At 34.4% G+C, this 17,589-nt stretch overlaps 1 protein-coding gene across 1 annotated transcript; it reads right to left on the reverse strand.

The window, feature by feature from the left end:
• Nucleotides 1–1,856: 1,856 nt before the first annotated feature.
• Nucleotides 1,857–13,519, reverse strand: LOC146734401 (sialate:O-sulfotransferase 2-like). Its single transcript, XM_085508236.1, has 4 exons — nt 13,366–13,519; nt 4,421–4,627; nt 3,046–3,234; nt 1,857–2,669 (listed from the first exon to the last, which is right to left on the reverse strand). The coding sequence occupies exons 1-4, from the start codon at nt 13,517–13,519 to the stop codon at nt 2,296–2,298; spliced, it is 924 nt and encodes a 307-aa protein (XP_085364362.1). The 3' UTR covers nt 1,857–2,295.
• Nucleotides 13,520–17,589: the final 4,070 nt, after the last annotated feature.

The raw sequence follows: 17,589 nt of genomic DNA on the forward strand, positions 1-17,589 counted from the left end.
AAAAAATCCACTTTGAACGAATTGATGTTGCTAGGTCGAAAAATCTTCAGTTATCTGTTTCAACTACTTCTTGTGTATCCGTTCTTTCGCTGCGCAGATAATGATAGACGACGGGGAGGATATGCGTAATAATGTGAATGGTAATATAAATTAAGAAGGAATGCATTTAGAAAAAGTTGCGCATCGAATATTCATGAGCAATTAAACCACATACAAAAATACACTGATAGATACGTTTTAGATTAAAATAACGAGGAGTTTTTAATATGAAAGAATCGTGGTGGGTTTGTTATAAATTGTTGCAATTATCCTCGATAGACCACTCATGTAGATTGTGTACGGTCAGTAGTTTAAATTTGAACTTCTAGTGACAGAAATAGCAGGCGCTCTGGTTGAACGAGATGTTTCGTCATCGGAGTACTGCCTAGTTGAGTCAATCATGTCAAGTTCAGCTCTGTGAATAATTCCACAAACAGTTGCTGACGTAATCAAAACACGTTTTGAACAATCATGCAAGTTATCCAAGCATTCTCGGAACGGGATTATTTTCAAAGACATGACTGCTTGACAACATAATAAGATGAACAAAACCATGTAATGCGAGATTAAATTTTTTAACGTGGCAAATCAGAGCCATTCCACGTCAGCGTCTTTTTTGGTTCGTTTTTTTGCATAAATAATTACAATGATAGTTTTGAAATTGTATAATTCCAGTTCATTGTAGGTGGTTCACGGGTCAAACTGAAAAAAATACCTTGGCCTGAAATAGGTTATAATTGACAAATTACTAATTATAATATGATGATGCTCATAATAAAAAAGATGTATTGCAATTATACTCAAAATTCTGTTATAATTAAAAAGTGTCATGCCTGTAGTTGTGATATATGTGGACGAAAGTGTGTGCGGCTCTTTTGAAATACTTGTATATTATGAAGAATATTACTGATGTTAATGTTTTTTAATACTTTTCAATGATAAAAACATTCTGTTCTCACTATTCGGCATTTCAGTTCTAACACGCTTAAAAGACGAAAACTGCGACAAATTTACTGCGGATTAGAAACTGATTGCTACACACGAGTGTTATGAAACATCTTAAATAGAGACACATTGACTAATCCGGGGGCAATTTGAGATGAACTTACGTCAAATCCGATTACAATATATTTATTAATATTAAATTTTAGTTATCCGAGTTGAAACAGCACACTTCCTATCAATGATTGTAGGAGTAAAAGACAACATTATACAAATCTTTATTCAAAGAAAAAGGAATCTAAGAACACAAAACAATTGACTGGCAAACAATCAGCAACGACATTGCATACATAGAGAAATCAGTAAGAGAAAGATATGTTAACCCTACACGAGGTGATGTATGATGACGTCAGTGGAATTATCATATACTGATTAATTAATTACGGATTAAAGCTTGTGTCGACTCTGTCGTAGTTAGTATATACGTCGTTTTTATTTTGTATGGACATGTCTGATATTGATATATATAATTATATGACTGAAGTAAAGGAATTTTTCTCCATAATCGGCACTTTTTGCGTTTCTAATTGTCCAGGTTTACTCGTAGATCGGATAATTGTGTTGTTGCAAACTGTCTGCGTCGCAATCAGTGGTGTAACAATACATTGCATCATTCAGCAATGCCATTCGTGTGTATTTTTGTCAGCCAGTTATTATGTTTTGTGTTTTGTTATTCCGTGATGTCATGAATATGACATTAAATCCCATGTATTATTGGACAATGGCAATTGCCCGCCTACTGTAATAACTTGTTAAAGTGAAGTACTAATAACAAAACTGTCACAGCTAAGTGTTTTATAATGATCATGCAACAGTTACGTTACTGTAATATAATAAGACTGTATTGTCTTTGAAATATGCCTTTCACACTTACGTCATATATACATAACAGAGGTGTTGCATCCTAACAGTGTTCCTCCACGAATACTACATGCCTCGAAAAGATGTGAAATGCTATTTCAGCTACAATTGATGACTTTAGTTTTTGTCAACATTTTATCATCTAGTCAATAACGGACTTCATTCTGGTTATTGTCAAATATTTTATATTTAATACTTTGCTACGTGCCCAAAGATTAATGTGTATTTTTACTCCTTTGAACCTCACACTTGTATTTTATGCAGATTCAAATCACAACCGTATTTATATTAAGATTTACACTAAATACTTGAAGATTAAACTAATTTTGTCAATTTTGTAATCCAATTTTTTCTCCAGTTTAGTTGCATAGACTACAACTTCTACCGAAATGGTCATTGCAAACTTCTGTGTGATTTTCTTCCTTGAAATGTGTTATAACGCGGGTTTTGTTTTGATAATAGCTCAGATATATAACTGGATTCTCTTTTTAATATTTCTATTGTTTTATTGTCCAGTTCATTCATGGTAATTTTGTTTTTCGCTTGTCTGTGAAATTGTCCTTCCAAGTCTTCTTTGACACAATGCATTCGACGTTCCTTCTCGCTGATATTGAGAAAATCCAACATACGGGTAACTTCACCTATTGTATCTTTCATGACATCCTCATAGTGTACTATTAACAATGATCCATTGTATCGTGTTAACCAGAAAGTGACGACATTATGCAGATTGGAGGCTTGAATTTGTATAGCCCGTGGCCGAAAATCTGTATGAAAGACATATTATTAGCAGTTCAAAAGGCACGAGTCGAATCCTCTAGTGTCGACGGGATTCACTGCCAAAGAAATGCAAGTGACTGTGGTCGTTCAGTAAATAACACATACCGTTTTTGACAACAGTATTTTAACATTCTTTTACTCAACCACGTTATATACGACTGTTGTGGCTAGATCGCATGACAACACTTTTTTGAGAGATTAACTGTATTCTAAATAACTAATGATTACACCACCAAACAGTCTAATTGAACGATGTTGTGACTTTGCATATTAGTTTAATGGCTAGAGCACGTGACTTATTGGCAGAAAGGCATTTGAAATACAAAAAGCCATGTTCGTATTTGTGTTCATTGAATCTCTTACCTTTTGCCTCTGCTACTCCGGTGTGGCTCCGAGTCTTGCGTCTGTTAATTTCTGATATACAGCAGTCAAGCACATTTCTTATCAGGAAAATTGCTGAACTAAACGTTGCATTTACCTGGTCATTTCCACCATGAATTTTTACCACCAGAGTTCTTCCTGATGCTGGGTCGTCACGTTCACCCATAAATCCTTTTTTTACAAAAAGATAGTAACAATTTAAGGAAAGAAACAACACTGTTATTGTTATCAAATTCAGCATAAATGTGAACAATAATGTGATATATCTTGTCTAACAACCGACAAGGCTGGAGTCTTATTCTCAGACTATACTATTAATTCAGTTCATAAAGATATAATTCAGGAATAAATTGAGTAATAGCTAGTGATTGTGGACCATATATATGGATTTACTGGTCTGTGTTATTACTACATGTGGTCTGTGTTATTACTACATGTGAACTAAGACCAGCAAGTCTAAAAATTCATTGTCGATAAGATACGAGGTTCTACTGGTAGGTATAATCAGAATTGTCAGAATCCATCAATTGGTATCAAAACAATAAGAATCAGAGTGGTTCTAATATCCAATGCCTTGAATACTCTTGACATGAAATTAAATAGTTTGATTATCACCTCTAATGAATATCCGATGATCATTGAACACTGATCCCGTGTATATACCAGTAGTTCGTTGTAATAGATGGCGAACCCATGTATTCCCTGCACCCGGTGGACTTGCTAAGGCGACAACGGGAAGATTTTCTGAGAAACGTAGCTCACAACTACTGTTTTCTGTAAACGTTTTGGAAATGTTATTTTGTAGTTCATAATAATAATAAAGCTAAAATAAATATATTGATAACAAATTAAGTAACAATGATTGAGGTTTACATCAAAGGATATGGTGTGAAATATTTTCACATGTCCAACAGATTAATGATGTCGTCTATCATATCCCTCTTTGGTATATTAGATCGTTTGTTCACGGATATCGTACCCCATAGAGCCGCGAATATGATAGTTCGTTGTGCATTATTGATAACAGCAATGAACAAAACTTGTTCTGTTAGAGTTTACATGCCAGTTCGAGGTTATGTTAAAAGAGCACGGCGGTTTATGGGAGAATAATTTTACTAATATTAAAAAATATCAGTATACAAACTGTTGACAATTACAATGGTTACATAGATCATTAGACTTCTTCACATACATTATATTCCCTTGTGATTGTGATATGCCACTACACATTAGTAATGAATGTAATTGTCATAATACGTGTTGTCATACTTACTTAAAACACATACTGCCAAATCTGAGAATATACCTGGAAATAGTTGTATTAGTAAATATTAATGACCACTGTTCGTAATGTTACCTGACATGTTCATGTTGTTCGATATCCCTTTGTGTTCCTTCTTAGTATCCATAACTGATTTAACCAATATGCCGTCTTCTGTGTTGAGTTTGCCATTTCTTTGCGTCTGATGGGCCAGCATTGGACAAGGAGTAACAACTCTGATACCTAATCTCATTCCACGTGATGAAAATAATGAAATGCCACATACGACCATCAGACACAAAACTGGAAGAAATAGTTTCAGTTTCATGTATGTAAACATGATTACAGCCATGTATCTGGCTTTACCTATAATCTATCGAGGTAAGTTGATGATGTGGCAAAGCACAGCTGTTCCTTAGTTACCCACGTCCTGCTGTACATCTCCATACTATTAAATATGCTATTATTAACCTAAATTGTTACAGATAAATGCAGGCCTTAAAGTTCAGCAGGGACTCACTGGAAACGGTTACAGTGACGTCGATAATTCTGAATTCGGGCCAAATAGAAAGCATGGAAAGGTATTATTTTTGCCTACCTTACAATAATACTATGCAATATTGAAGATGCTCGTTTTTATGAATTCCAGTAATTGTTTAACCATGCTTCCTTTTATTTTTGCTGTAATATAAATGTATTTTGATAATTACCAGTTAGCTAGCGAGTCTTGCCCAGCTTCAGAATTAGAATAGACAGCATGCATTGTCATTGCTAATTAATATTCTTTTGTTCGTGATTGTGCAAGACGAACGTGAACACAAGTTAGTCAGTTGTCACCCAGCTCCCGGCCAGTGTAGTATAGTATAGTATAGTATAGTGCAGCTCCGCTCCGCTCCGACGCATGTCCCAAATAATGCCTGTCCAATTCGGAATGCGAGACTGATAGATGCGAGACAACGTGCTGTGATTCTGTGCTGTAAAACCAACATTATTCAAAGACCTGTGTTTCGCCAAAAAGCGTGATTTGCTGATCTTTGTGCTTTCCCTGTACGCACGGTATGGGAGTCACGTAACACTACCTACGGTCAGTGTCGTGTAGTTTGCATTCCTTGAGACCTCGTAGTTTAGAGCTGTAGAACTGATATCGTCGTCGACGTTGCTGTGAATGACTGTACTATCGCTGAAACTACGCAGCACGAGTTCTGCACCTTAGTAGGGTAGGCAATTCAAAGCTGGGTTATTATTGTTATTGGTGACCGGTTTGTGATTTATATCACTCTTGTTAATGGTTTATGTTTATTGTATTATTAAAATAGTATGTTTTGACATATTCTGGTTGTGTGCCTTTGTTTGACCTTTAGTGTTGCGTCCTGAAGTGCGGGAAATTAGCGGCCAGTTCCGCGGGAGACTATCTCGTATTCCCGCTCGTAACAAACTGGTAACTGTATTTGCTCTCCAGAATCGGTCAGTTTGTAAGTGTCAAATTGTCCGGGTTTACTGTACATCGGATAGTTTTTTTGTTGCAAACTGTCTGTGTTTACTAGTTAATCTGGTAGTTTCAGACGAAGGTTGTTTTCCCGTGATTAATGTCCATGGGAGTGCAATTTTCTCCTAAAGTTTTTATAAAAGAAATTTTATGGTGTAAAGACCAAAATAAAGTTTTTCTGATCAGCCAAGCTGTAAAAATGCTACAGCTTGTCAACTTAAATAAGCAGGTGAGTGAAAATGTCAATGGCCTGTAAATGCACATGCACTGTAATACTTGCGTGTGGTACATCCGGGTCGTTAATTCTGCTCTTATCGTTCGACTATTTTTCATGTATACGAGTAAAATTCGCACGTTGTAAACACAAAAGCTTTGATTATTGCAAACAAACCTAGGCAGGACTACAGAAGATGTACCTACACTTTATGCATTTTGTTTAAATTATGCTAATTTATTCATGACGTAGCAGTTTCTGTGCTCATGAATATTCATTAATGTGTGGATCAATACATTCTAAAAGGGGCGATATATTATTTTGGGGGGAAGAGTTAGAAAGGGGGATTATCAATCCTTAGCAATCCAAATGGGATCCATTTGGAGAGCAGCAATGCTCCACGTGTCTGTTGTTGACTTGCAGCTGTCAACTGCGTTCGTACTTCGACTGGCTTCCATGTGAGGTAGGATTCTTGTGTTCTGTTTTTCCGACTCGACTTCTTGATATACAGAAATTGCCGTTTATGTTTTTTAAAATCTTTCATATTTTGTCTTGACCGTGATTTGAACTTGCAATCTTTGAGTTCCAAGCGCACTGTCTTGTCCACTGTACCACGAGTGTCTTCACAAGAGAGGTAGTTCTAGTAGAACTAATCTAGTTTCTAGCCCTCTCATATTCACTGATAGCAGAACAAAAACTGATAAGAACAGTGAATTCATAAATCATATTAATATATTGTTTAAGAGTACATAATACATAAGGAGAAAAATTATATGAAATATGCTGGTAATAGTGAAATGACAATACTGTAAATTGAATGATAGAGAAATAACAATGCTGTAATATGAGTAATAGTGAAATAACAATACTGTAATATGAGTAATAGTGAAATAACAATACTGTAATATGAGTAATAGTGAAATAACAATACTGTAATATGAGTAATAGTGAAATAACAATACTGTAAATTGAATGATAGTGAAATAACAATACTGTAATACGAGTAATAGTGAAATAACAATACTGTAATATGAGTAATAGTGAAATAACAATACTGTAAATTGAATGATAGAGAAATAACAATGCTGTAATATGAGTAATAGTGAAATAACAATACTGTAATATGAGTAATAGTGAAATAACAATACTGTAATATGAGTAATAGTGAAATAACAATACTGTAAATTGAATGATAGTGAAATAACAATACTGTAATATGAGTAATAGTGAAATAACAATACTGTAAATTGAATGATAGCGAAATAACAATGCTGTAATATGAGTAATAGTGAAATAACAATACTGTAAATTGAATGATAGAGAAATAACAATACTGTAATATGAGTAATAGTGAAATAACAATACTGTAAATTGAATGATAGAGAAATAATACTGTAATATGAGTAATAGTGAAATAACAATACTGTAAATTGAATGATAGAGAAATAACAATGCTGTATTATGAGTAATAGTGAAATAACAATACTGTAAATTGAATGATAGAGAAATAACAATACTGTAATATGAGTAATAGTGAAACAATACTGTAAATTGAATGATAGAGAAATAACAATGCTGTAATATGAGTAATAGTGAAATAACAATACTGTAAATTGAATGATAGAGAAATAACAATACTGTAATATGAGTAATAGTGAAATAACAATACTGTAAATTGAATGATAGAGAAATAATACTGTAATATGAGTAATAGTGAAATAACAATACTGTAAATTGAATGATAGAGAAATAACAATGCTGTATTATGAGTAATAGTGAAATAACAATACTGTAAATTGAATGATAGAGAAATAACAATACTGTAATATGAGTAATAGTGAAATAACAATGTAAATTGAATGATAGAGAAATAACAATACTGTAATATGAGTAATAGTGAAATAACAATACTGTAAATTGAATGATAGAGAAATAACAATGCTGTAATATGAGTAATAGTGAAATAACAATACTGTAAATTGAATGATAGAGAAATAATACTGTAATATGAGTAATAGTGAAATAACAATACTGTAAATTGAATGATAGAGAAATAACAATGCTGTATTATGAGTAATAGTGAAATAACAATACTGTAAATTGAATGATAAAGAAATAACAATACTGTAATATGAGTAATAGTGAAATAACAATGTAAATTGAATGATAGAGAAATAACAATACTGTAATATGAGTAATAGTGAAATAACAATACTGTAAATTGAATGATAGAGAAATAACAATGCTGTAATATGAGTAATAGTGAAATAACAATACTGCTAATTGAATGATAGAGAAATAACAATACTGTAATATGAGTAATAGTGAAATAACAATACTGTAAATTGAATGATAGAAAAATAACAATGCTGTAATATGATTAATAGTGAAATAACAATACTGTAAATTGAATGATAGAGAAATAATACTGTAATATGAGTAATAGTGAAATAACAATACTGTAAATTGAATGATAGTGAAATAACAATACTGTAATACGAGTAATAGTGAAATAACAATACTGCTAATTGAATGATAGAGAAATAACAATACTGTAATATGAGTAATAGTGAAATAACAATACTGTAAATTGAATGATAGAGAAATAACAATGCTGTAATATGAGTAATAGTGAAATAACAATACTGTAAATTGAATGATAGAGAAATAACAATACTGTAATATGAGTAATAGTGAAATAACAATAATGTAAATTGAATGATAGAGAAATAACAATACTGTAATATGAGTAATAGTGAAATAACAATACTGTAAATTGAATGATAGAGAAATAACAATGCTGTAATATGAGTAATAGTGAAATAACAATACTGCTAATTGAATGATAGAGAAATAACAATACTGTAATATGAGTAATAGTGAAATAACAATACTGTAAATTGAATGATAGAGAAATAACAATACTGTAATATGAGTAATAGTGAAATAACAATACTGTAAATTGAATGATAGAGAAATAACAATACTGTAATATGAGTAATAGTGAAATAACAATACTGCTAATTGAATGATAGAGAAATAACAATACTGTAATATGAGTAATAGTGAAATAACAATACTGTAAATTGAATGATAGAGAAATAACAATACTGTAATATGAGTAATAGTAAAATAACAATACTGTAAATTGAATGATAGAGAAATAACAATACTGTAATATGAGTAATAGTGAAATAACAATAATGTAAATTGAATGATAGAGAAATAACAATACTGTAATATGAGTAATAGTGAAATAACAATAATGTAAATTGAATGATAGAGAAATAACAATACTGTAATATGAGTAATAGTGAAATAACAATACTGTAAATTGAATGATAGAGAAATAACAATGCTGTAATATGAGTAATAGTGAAATAACAATACTGCTAATTGAATGATAGAGAAATAACAATACTGTAATATGAGTAATAGTGAAATAACAATACTGTAAATTGAATGATAGAGAAATAACAATACTGTAATATGAGTAATAGTGAAATAACAATACTGTAAATTGAATGATAGAGAAATAACAATACTGTAATATGAGTAATAGTGAAATAACAATACTGTAAATTGAATGATAGAGAAATAACAATACTATAATATGAGTAATAGTGAAATAATACTGTAAATTGAATGATAGAGAAATAACAATACTGTAATATGAGTAATAGTGAAATAACAATACTGTAAATTGAATGATAGAGAAATAACAATGCTGTAATATGAGTAATAGTGAAATAACAATACTGCTAATTGAATGATAGAGAAATAACAATACTGTAATATGAGTAATAGTGAAATAACAATACTGTAAATTGAATGATAGAGAAATAACAATACTGTAATATGAGTAATAGTGAAATAACAATACTGTAAATTGAATGATAGAGAAATAACAATACTGTAATATGAGTAATAGTGAAATAACAATACTGTAAATTGAATGATAGAGAAATAACAATACTATAATATGAGTAATAGTGAAATAATACTGTAAATTGAATGATAGAGAAATAACAATACTGTAATATGAGTAATAGTGAAATAACAATACTGCTAATTGAATGATAGAGAAATAACAATACTGTAATATGAGTAATAGTGAAATAACAATACTGTAAATTGAATGATAGTGAAATAACAATACTGTAATATGAGTAATAGTGAAATAACAATACTCATATAGTCATATGGGATTTAAGTCCTACTTATAGGAGCACTGTTTTCACTAGCATTCAAAAATCGTACTAACCGTACTAGATTAGAACAAGCAGTCTCTCGCATTGTTGGCATTGTACATATCCACTGAACAATATGGGTAGTCATGCAAATGAATGATTCGTTTTCATATTTAGCTTTATTGCAAATTAGTGTTTGCGAGAAAAGAGTGGCAGGCATGGGAATTGAACCCGGTTGTGTGCATTTGATAAGAGTATATAGTGTGTATATATATAGAAATACAACATATTTCTATTATTGAGTTACAATTGTCCAAAAAATTGCCAATTTTGTGGTTTTACTTGTGTAAACTATATGCATGCCATAACCAGTTAGTGTACATCTTGCAAATTGGGTGTTTGCCATTTGCGTTGCCCATACCTGGCCCGACCCTAACCCTAATGCCAAGACGCGTTCCTGTTAATAATTCCGTTGCCCATACCTGACCCGACCCTAACCCTAATGCCAAGACACGTTCCTGTTAATAATTCCGTTGCCCATACCTGACCCGACCCTAACCCTAATGCCAAGACACGTTCCTGTTAATAATTCCGTTGCCCATACCTGACCCGACCCTAACCCTAATGCCAAGACACGTTCCTGTTAATAATTCCGATGCCCATACCTGACCCGACCCTAACCCTAATGCCAAGACGCGTTCCTGTTGATAATTGCTCAATAAAGTCGGGTTTAATTAATTTCCACTATTAACAAGTTGTTAAATTGTGAGAATAAGTGTCTCAACAAATATTTAATACTTATTTTGGTGTAGACAACTTTCATTTAATAATTTTACACCATTACAAGTTGTTAAATTGAGAGAATAAATGTGTGGACAAATATTGACCGTTATATTTGTGAGTAAATACCTGTCGTTTAATTAATTTCCACCTCTACAAGGTTGTTAAATTGAGAGAATAAATTTGTCAACAAATATTTGGTACTTGTTTAGGTGTAAGAACTTGTGTTTGGTCAACTTCCACCATTGCAAGTTGTTAAAATAATGAAATATACTGGTATTATTGGATATTTGATTTAATTGTGAAACTTTCTAACATGTTAACTGCTGGCTTCGAACCCTCAATCAACAATTCCGCAGACACAGTATAAATTCCACAACACCAGAAGATATTAGTCTGTTGCCTGAATTGTTTTCGTAATATAGGGAACACCATCGACACTTTAACAAAACTTGCCTTGGGTCTTGTTTATCTCTCGTCTCAATCTGGAAACTGTTGAACAAATTGCAAGTCGTCCAATTTAAGACGCAAGTTATTTTATTATATTATATTTTTGAGGGATTTCCACCAATTACAAGTTTAAGGTTTAAGTTTTTACAGCTCTGAGCGGGACTCGAACCCACCGTCTTTCCAAGCTAATTTAGTTTTTATCCCGATGGCACGCTTGTGTACCACGCCACGACGTTGGTCGTTGAGTGTTTATTTTTCTAACTACTCCAGTTTTCCGATGAGTTGAACGGGAAAGCCATAACGATTGCTGGTTTCTGATTGCTTCGGTTCTGGCAGCCGGAACACAGCCCAGCGTGTTGACAGTTATTGGGCGCGATTATTAGATTTGAGTTGCGCCACCTGCGGCACGTAATCCTGTTTTTTATATAAAGGCGGAAGTGATGTGGTAATTTACCGTGGGTTTTCTTTTTGTGTTATTTTAGAATCTTGGGCAATAATAAGTTTAAAATGAACTAGTATGCAGGTCTCAAATCCAACGTTGTCCTACAGGTTTTCGATCAAAAATCAACGAATTTATTAAAACATCATGCAATTTACAATGACCTTCGTATTCACCTTTCAAAATCAAATCATTAGTTTGGCGTTTTTGTAAGTGTCGCATTTTTTTTTATGAAAACACTTTTTTTCATTTTCTGTTTTGACTAGGACAAAAATGTTTGAATCCATAATTTAATATAAAAATATCAGTGCTACACTCAGCGGGCGTTGCAATTTTGACCTTTGCACAAGCGTGTGTGACTTTCGGTCTACTGATGGCGTAGCATGACATGTTTCTCGAGCGGTCTCTGGATCTTTTAGTGTTTGGCTGTCTTTTTGCTAAATTTAATTCGAAGCTTTTACAAAAGGATTGCTTACTAATAGTATTGTGATGTTTTCAGGTCAAGTTGGGGGTTTCAGTGTATTTTGTTTTATTCGTCCTCATCTATGGGTTAACATACATGGTGATGTGTACCGTGCATGGTACACGGAGTTTCTTAATCTCGAATTCTTGTTGAGTATGTTGTAAACTTCAAAAAATGTTTGCGTTAGCTCTGACTACTCGGCGCTTTTTTCTGGAGTGTCGAGCTTGAGACAGAAATATTTCTAATGTCTGGCTAATATAAAGTTATATACGTATTTAGAATTACCAAAACAGCCATTGTCATAAAAAGGATTTACATCAATTCCAGGCACTGATTTGACGCTGAAGTAGTGCTAGATGTTGATAACTTACTACAATAGGTTACACACTTTGTTTTCACATTTACATAAGTTGTTACAAATAATGCAGACAGCATGTCTGCAATTTGAAGCGCCCTGGATGAAAGCTCCGCCCATAAAAGTGGCAGTACATTAGTTTTGAATTTCTCCTCCAATAAACGATCGAGGCTCTCAACTTAGTTTTGTACTTCAATTTGCGTCACATGTTATTTCAGTGAGAGGGCGCATACAGTGGTGGTACTGTAAAGAACGTTATTTTACAGAACCAGCTGACCGACTGATCATGACAGAATTATTGATCAAAGTGCATTCACTATTACTATGGAAATATCCGTATCACGTCGATGTATATAACTGAAAACTGCCTGCAACAAACGTCCTATAAAGACTGCATCCAGTATATCAATAATGAAATTGAATACGTAAGTAGAATGGGTGTTATTCGATGATTAGTTCTCGACAATGAGAACCAAAAGGTTGATGTGCCACCAAATAATCGCTTTAAAAAGCTTATCACTCTGGCAACACACGATCACACGTCGGGGAGGGTTGCCGCCGTACACAAGTAGTTTTTGTCGAATTTCCCGTCCGTAAATGCGTGGTGCAATGTTTTATAATATTCGACATAGTCTATAACGTTGTCAGATTCCTGGCAGGATACTCTCGGTGGTAACAAACAGTTTGACGATAATATAAGCTGTCTGCTCTGAAACACCATTTCGATCTCTAATCTCAGCAAATGACAGTCCACGGAAATACAAATCGACAACTCTTGTTCTCACTTCAACTGGTTTTTTGACTCCTTGCTTCTCCATCGTGGTGCTTAAACAACTTGGACGAATGCCGATTTGTAGACGCAAACACGATGACCGACCAAAAGCGAATGAAAGACATACGCGCCTCAAAGTCTAGGTGTACCTGACTTTGTAACAAAAATAGAAAACATTGTGGGCAATATCTGTCAATCATTCCTCTGATTTGCAGTCAATGTTTAAATTTCTAGTTACAACTTCTGTAAATTTGAAAACAAAGTGTGTAACGTACTGTAGTAAGTTATCAACATCTAGCACTACTTCAGCGTCAAATCAGGCGTGGAATTGCTGTAAAATAGAATGAAATAACAATAAGTCTTCTGTCATACGGATACATTGAAAGTGTATGAAAAAATAGGATTCTTTATCACAAAGCCCAATTTATATGCACATGCTATATCATAACATTATACTGATGGTTTGTGATTTCAGTTTTTGATATCATGAATTCTAAAAAGTTTGGCTTTATGATCAATTTACTGACCGCATTATTATGTTAGCATATATGTCATGGCTGAAACGCATATTACGATTGAGGAATGGGCATGTTCTGTAAAGTAGCAACAATATATACAATATATCAGGGAGCCCAGGAAATATATAATCAATAACTGTACGCACTCCCTATGAGCGGGAAGGGGGTATCGGCTGGTATCTAGTGTAAGAAATAGACAAGGGATGAAGGCTCCAGCCAGCCAAGCCAGCTCATATTTTTTAAACTGGAAAAAAACAGACTAACAGAATGAAAAATAAAATCTATAAAAAAAATAACCAGGTTGAAGAATATTAGTTGCTCTTTCAAATTTCGCCAAAGCCTTACCTATATGTTACCTATATTCGCAGAATAAATCAAGAAAACTAGACAAATTGACTCCATTTACGAATAATTAACGGTTTGCCCGAACGCACGGCACCATTTTACTCTCGAAGATTCGGAAGTGTCGCATTTTGTTATAAGCAGAGCAAAAATCACTGAGCTTAAAGTCGACATATTCAGCTTTCTAACGATATCTTATTTATCGTGCTATTTCGTCTACATGCGAAGATACTATGAATAATAAAAACTCGCTCCGATGGCCCATTTTTCCCTCGCTAACGACGAGGAAAAATTATGTGTGGCGATTCTAAAAATACTCCTGGCACGAATCAAGCGCACTATTTGGCACATATGAACTCGATTTCATTATATATGGCAGAAAATTTCAAATTTTCAAAGACTATGGTGTTCAAAATAACAGTTTTGCTGGCCTATCGGAAATACGTAATTCTATAGCCGACATTTGAACATTGTCACGTGACCTATGTCTAAGAAGCGCCCTCTGTGACAGTGGGTTGCGTTCCGGCTGTGGCCAGTGCTACGCCGTAATATGCAACCACTTCCCCGTTTTATTGTGTGTTTAATGATGTCTTTCTCGCCCGTCACGCCATGACCCAGTTTCAACCACACGGCCATTTTGCAACGAAGTGCGTGACCTTTGGCGTGACCCGACTGACTATATGATCGTTCTGTTCAACTGTTAAGCTAGGGTTTATTACTGTTATTATATTGTCACGTGATTTGTTTTACCTTATGAGGAAACGACCCCGATTGAAGGTAATGTATTGTGTGACGTCACCAATTCGTGTGTAGGTACTGTCATAGTGTTATAGCGCCAGTTACAGTTTATACTTGTAATTTATATGTATTCGTTTTTGGTACATGCGCAATAAAGACACTTCTCCAACCGGACACCATCTTGTCTGAGTTATTTATAGTTTACATGGTGTCAGAAGTCGCTGATTACTGCGAATATGAAAGGCCTCCGTCCACCTAAACCTCTTAAATTAGAAGGTAATGTTGCTGAGAACTGGAGAAAGTGGCGGCAGCAATTCTAATGGTATCGAACGGCCACAGATCTCAAGTCAAAGGGCGAGGACCTACAGTGCGCCACGCTACTCCACTGTATTGGCGAGGAAGCCGTGGAAATTTACCAAACCTTCACATTCACACAAGCAGAAAAAGATAAATATGATCCGCTGGTAAGCAAATTTGAAGCATTCTGTTCTCCCCAGAAGAATGTGACATTCGAACGCCATGTGTTTAATTCAAGAACACAGCTAGAAGGTGAAACTTTCGACAATTTCTTGACTGATCTACGGAATAAAGTGAAAACATGTGAATATGGGCCACTGTCTAACTCGTTGATCAAAGACCGTATAGTACAAGGTATTAGGTCAAATCAGATAAGAGAGAGACTGTTGAGAGAAAGAAACCTGGATTTAGACAAAGCTATTGATATTTGCCGTGCATCAGAGCTATCAAAGTCGCATCTTGAGACAATGATAAATACAGGCGCCAGTGCTAGTGTTGTAAATGTGAATCGGGTCAACAGTCACCGTGCAGTCAGGCCCAAGAAATCGACAGGGTCTAAACATACATCAAATTCTGATCAGCATAATGACTGTGGAAATTTTGGGATGCAACACCCAGCAAAACAATGTCCAGCGTATGGAAAAAAATGTCACGGATGTGGAAAAATGAATCATTATCAACGTGTTTGCCGATCATCAAACCGCAAACAATGCAGTAGTACGACCAAACGTGAAAAGCAAGTACACACAGTAGAACAAGATGACGAATATGATGAAATACAACAACTAGAGCAACTCTTTATTGGAACAATACAGTCCGAACCGATGAATGTAGGAGACTCACAGTGGAATGTTACATTACCAATTGGTCCCAAACATGACAAAATCTCTTTTAAAATAGATTCGGGAGCCCAAGCAAATGTGATACCATACTACATGTTTCGTAAAATACGTAAAACTCCTCCACTGTCCAAGGCCAACATCAAGTTATCAACATATAATGGATCAGAAATCAAAGTCTGTGGAAAATGTATGCTGCAAGTTATGTATAAATCACATGACTACCAAGTAGAATTCATAGTGGCCAATGTGAAAACAGAAGCTATTATAGGTGCAAAATCTAGCGTAGATTTAGGCCTACCGAAGCGTATTTACAACATAAATGACGACATACAACCTAGGTGTAAAACAAAGCCCACTAGTGAATCACAATCAATTCTTGATGAATATAAAGATCTATTTCACGGGATTGGATGTCTCAAAACACCAGATCATCATATTAACTTGAGAGAAAATGCAGTACCAATCATATATCCTCCTAGAAAAATGCCAGAATCACTGAAACCGCATCTCAAGGATGAGTTGTCCAGATTACAACAACAGGACATCATTAGTAGTGTGGATGAACCCACTGACTGGGTAAATCCAATCGTGTGTGTGGAAAAATCAGATGGCAGTATACGGATATGCCTAGATCCTAAAGAACTTAATCAAGCAATAAAACGTGAACACTACGAATTACCAACAGCAGATGAAATCAGTGCAAAGTTAGCAGGTGCACAATATTTCTCTGTGTTGGATGCCTCTAGTTCATTTTGGCAAATAAAACTGGACATAGAAAGTTCCAAGCTTACTACGTTCAACACCTGTTTTGGTCGTTATAGATTCAACAGATTACCATTTGGCTCAGAAGTCTTCCAGAAAATTTTAGCACAAAATTTAGAAGGTTGCTGCATCTCAGTAGATGATATCTTAGTATATGCAAAAACAAAGGAAGAACACAATAAAAGACTTTGGAAAGTTCTTGATCGTCTTCGTAAAATTGGATTACGTCTAAAACGAACGAAATGCGTCGTTGGTGCAACAGAAGTAGTGTATGTGGGTCTACTGCTAACACAACAAGGCGTCAAACCCAACCCAGCGAAGGTGGAGGCGATTATCAAAATGCCACACCCACAAGACAAACATTCGCTAATGAGATTCATGGGCATGATACAGTATTTTGGCAAATTTATACCAAACCTGTCTCAAATAAGCGCACCACTACGTGAACTACTACAGAAAGACACGAGTTGGCATTGGGATGAACCGCAAAAGAAAGCAACAGAAATTCTCAAGACAAAATTAACAGAAACACCAGTGCTTAGTTATTATGATCCACACAAGGAGTTACAGCTGATGCGTCCAAAGACGGAATCGGAGCAGCATTAATTCAAGAAAAT

This window comes from Saccoglossus kowalevskii, chromosome 14 (assembly GCF_978046115.1).
Source record: "Saccoglossus kowalevskii chromosome 14, keSacKowa6.1, whole genome shotgun sequence".
In the NCBI taxonomy this organism is placed as follows: Eukaryota; Metazoa; Hemichordata; class Enteropneusta; family Harrimaniidae; genus Saccoglossus; species Saccoglossus kowalevskii.

Excerpts from the sequence above, each read along its gene's own strand:
- LOC146734401 (XM_085508236.1), bottom strand. The coding sequence starts at position 13,519 with ATGGAGAAGCAAGGAGTCAAAAAACCAGTTGAAGTGAGAACAAGAGTT. Across the intron at positions 4,628-13,365 it reads ACTGTTTGTTACCACCGAGA|TTTTGTGTCTGATGGTCGTA; the intron begins GTATCCTGCCAG and ends TATTTCTTCCAG. Across the intron at positions 2,670-3,045 it reads CGGAGTAGCAGAGGCAAAAG|ATTTTCGGCCACGGGCTATA; the intron begins GTAAGAGATTCA and ends TCTTTCATACAG.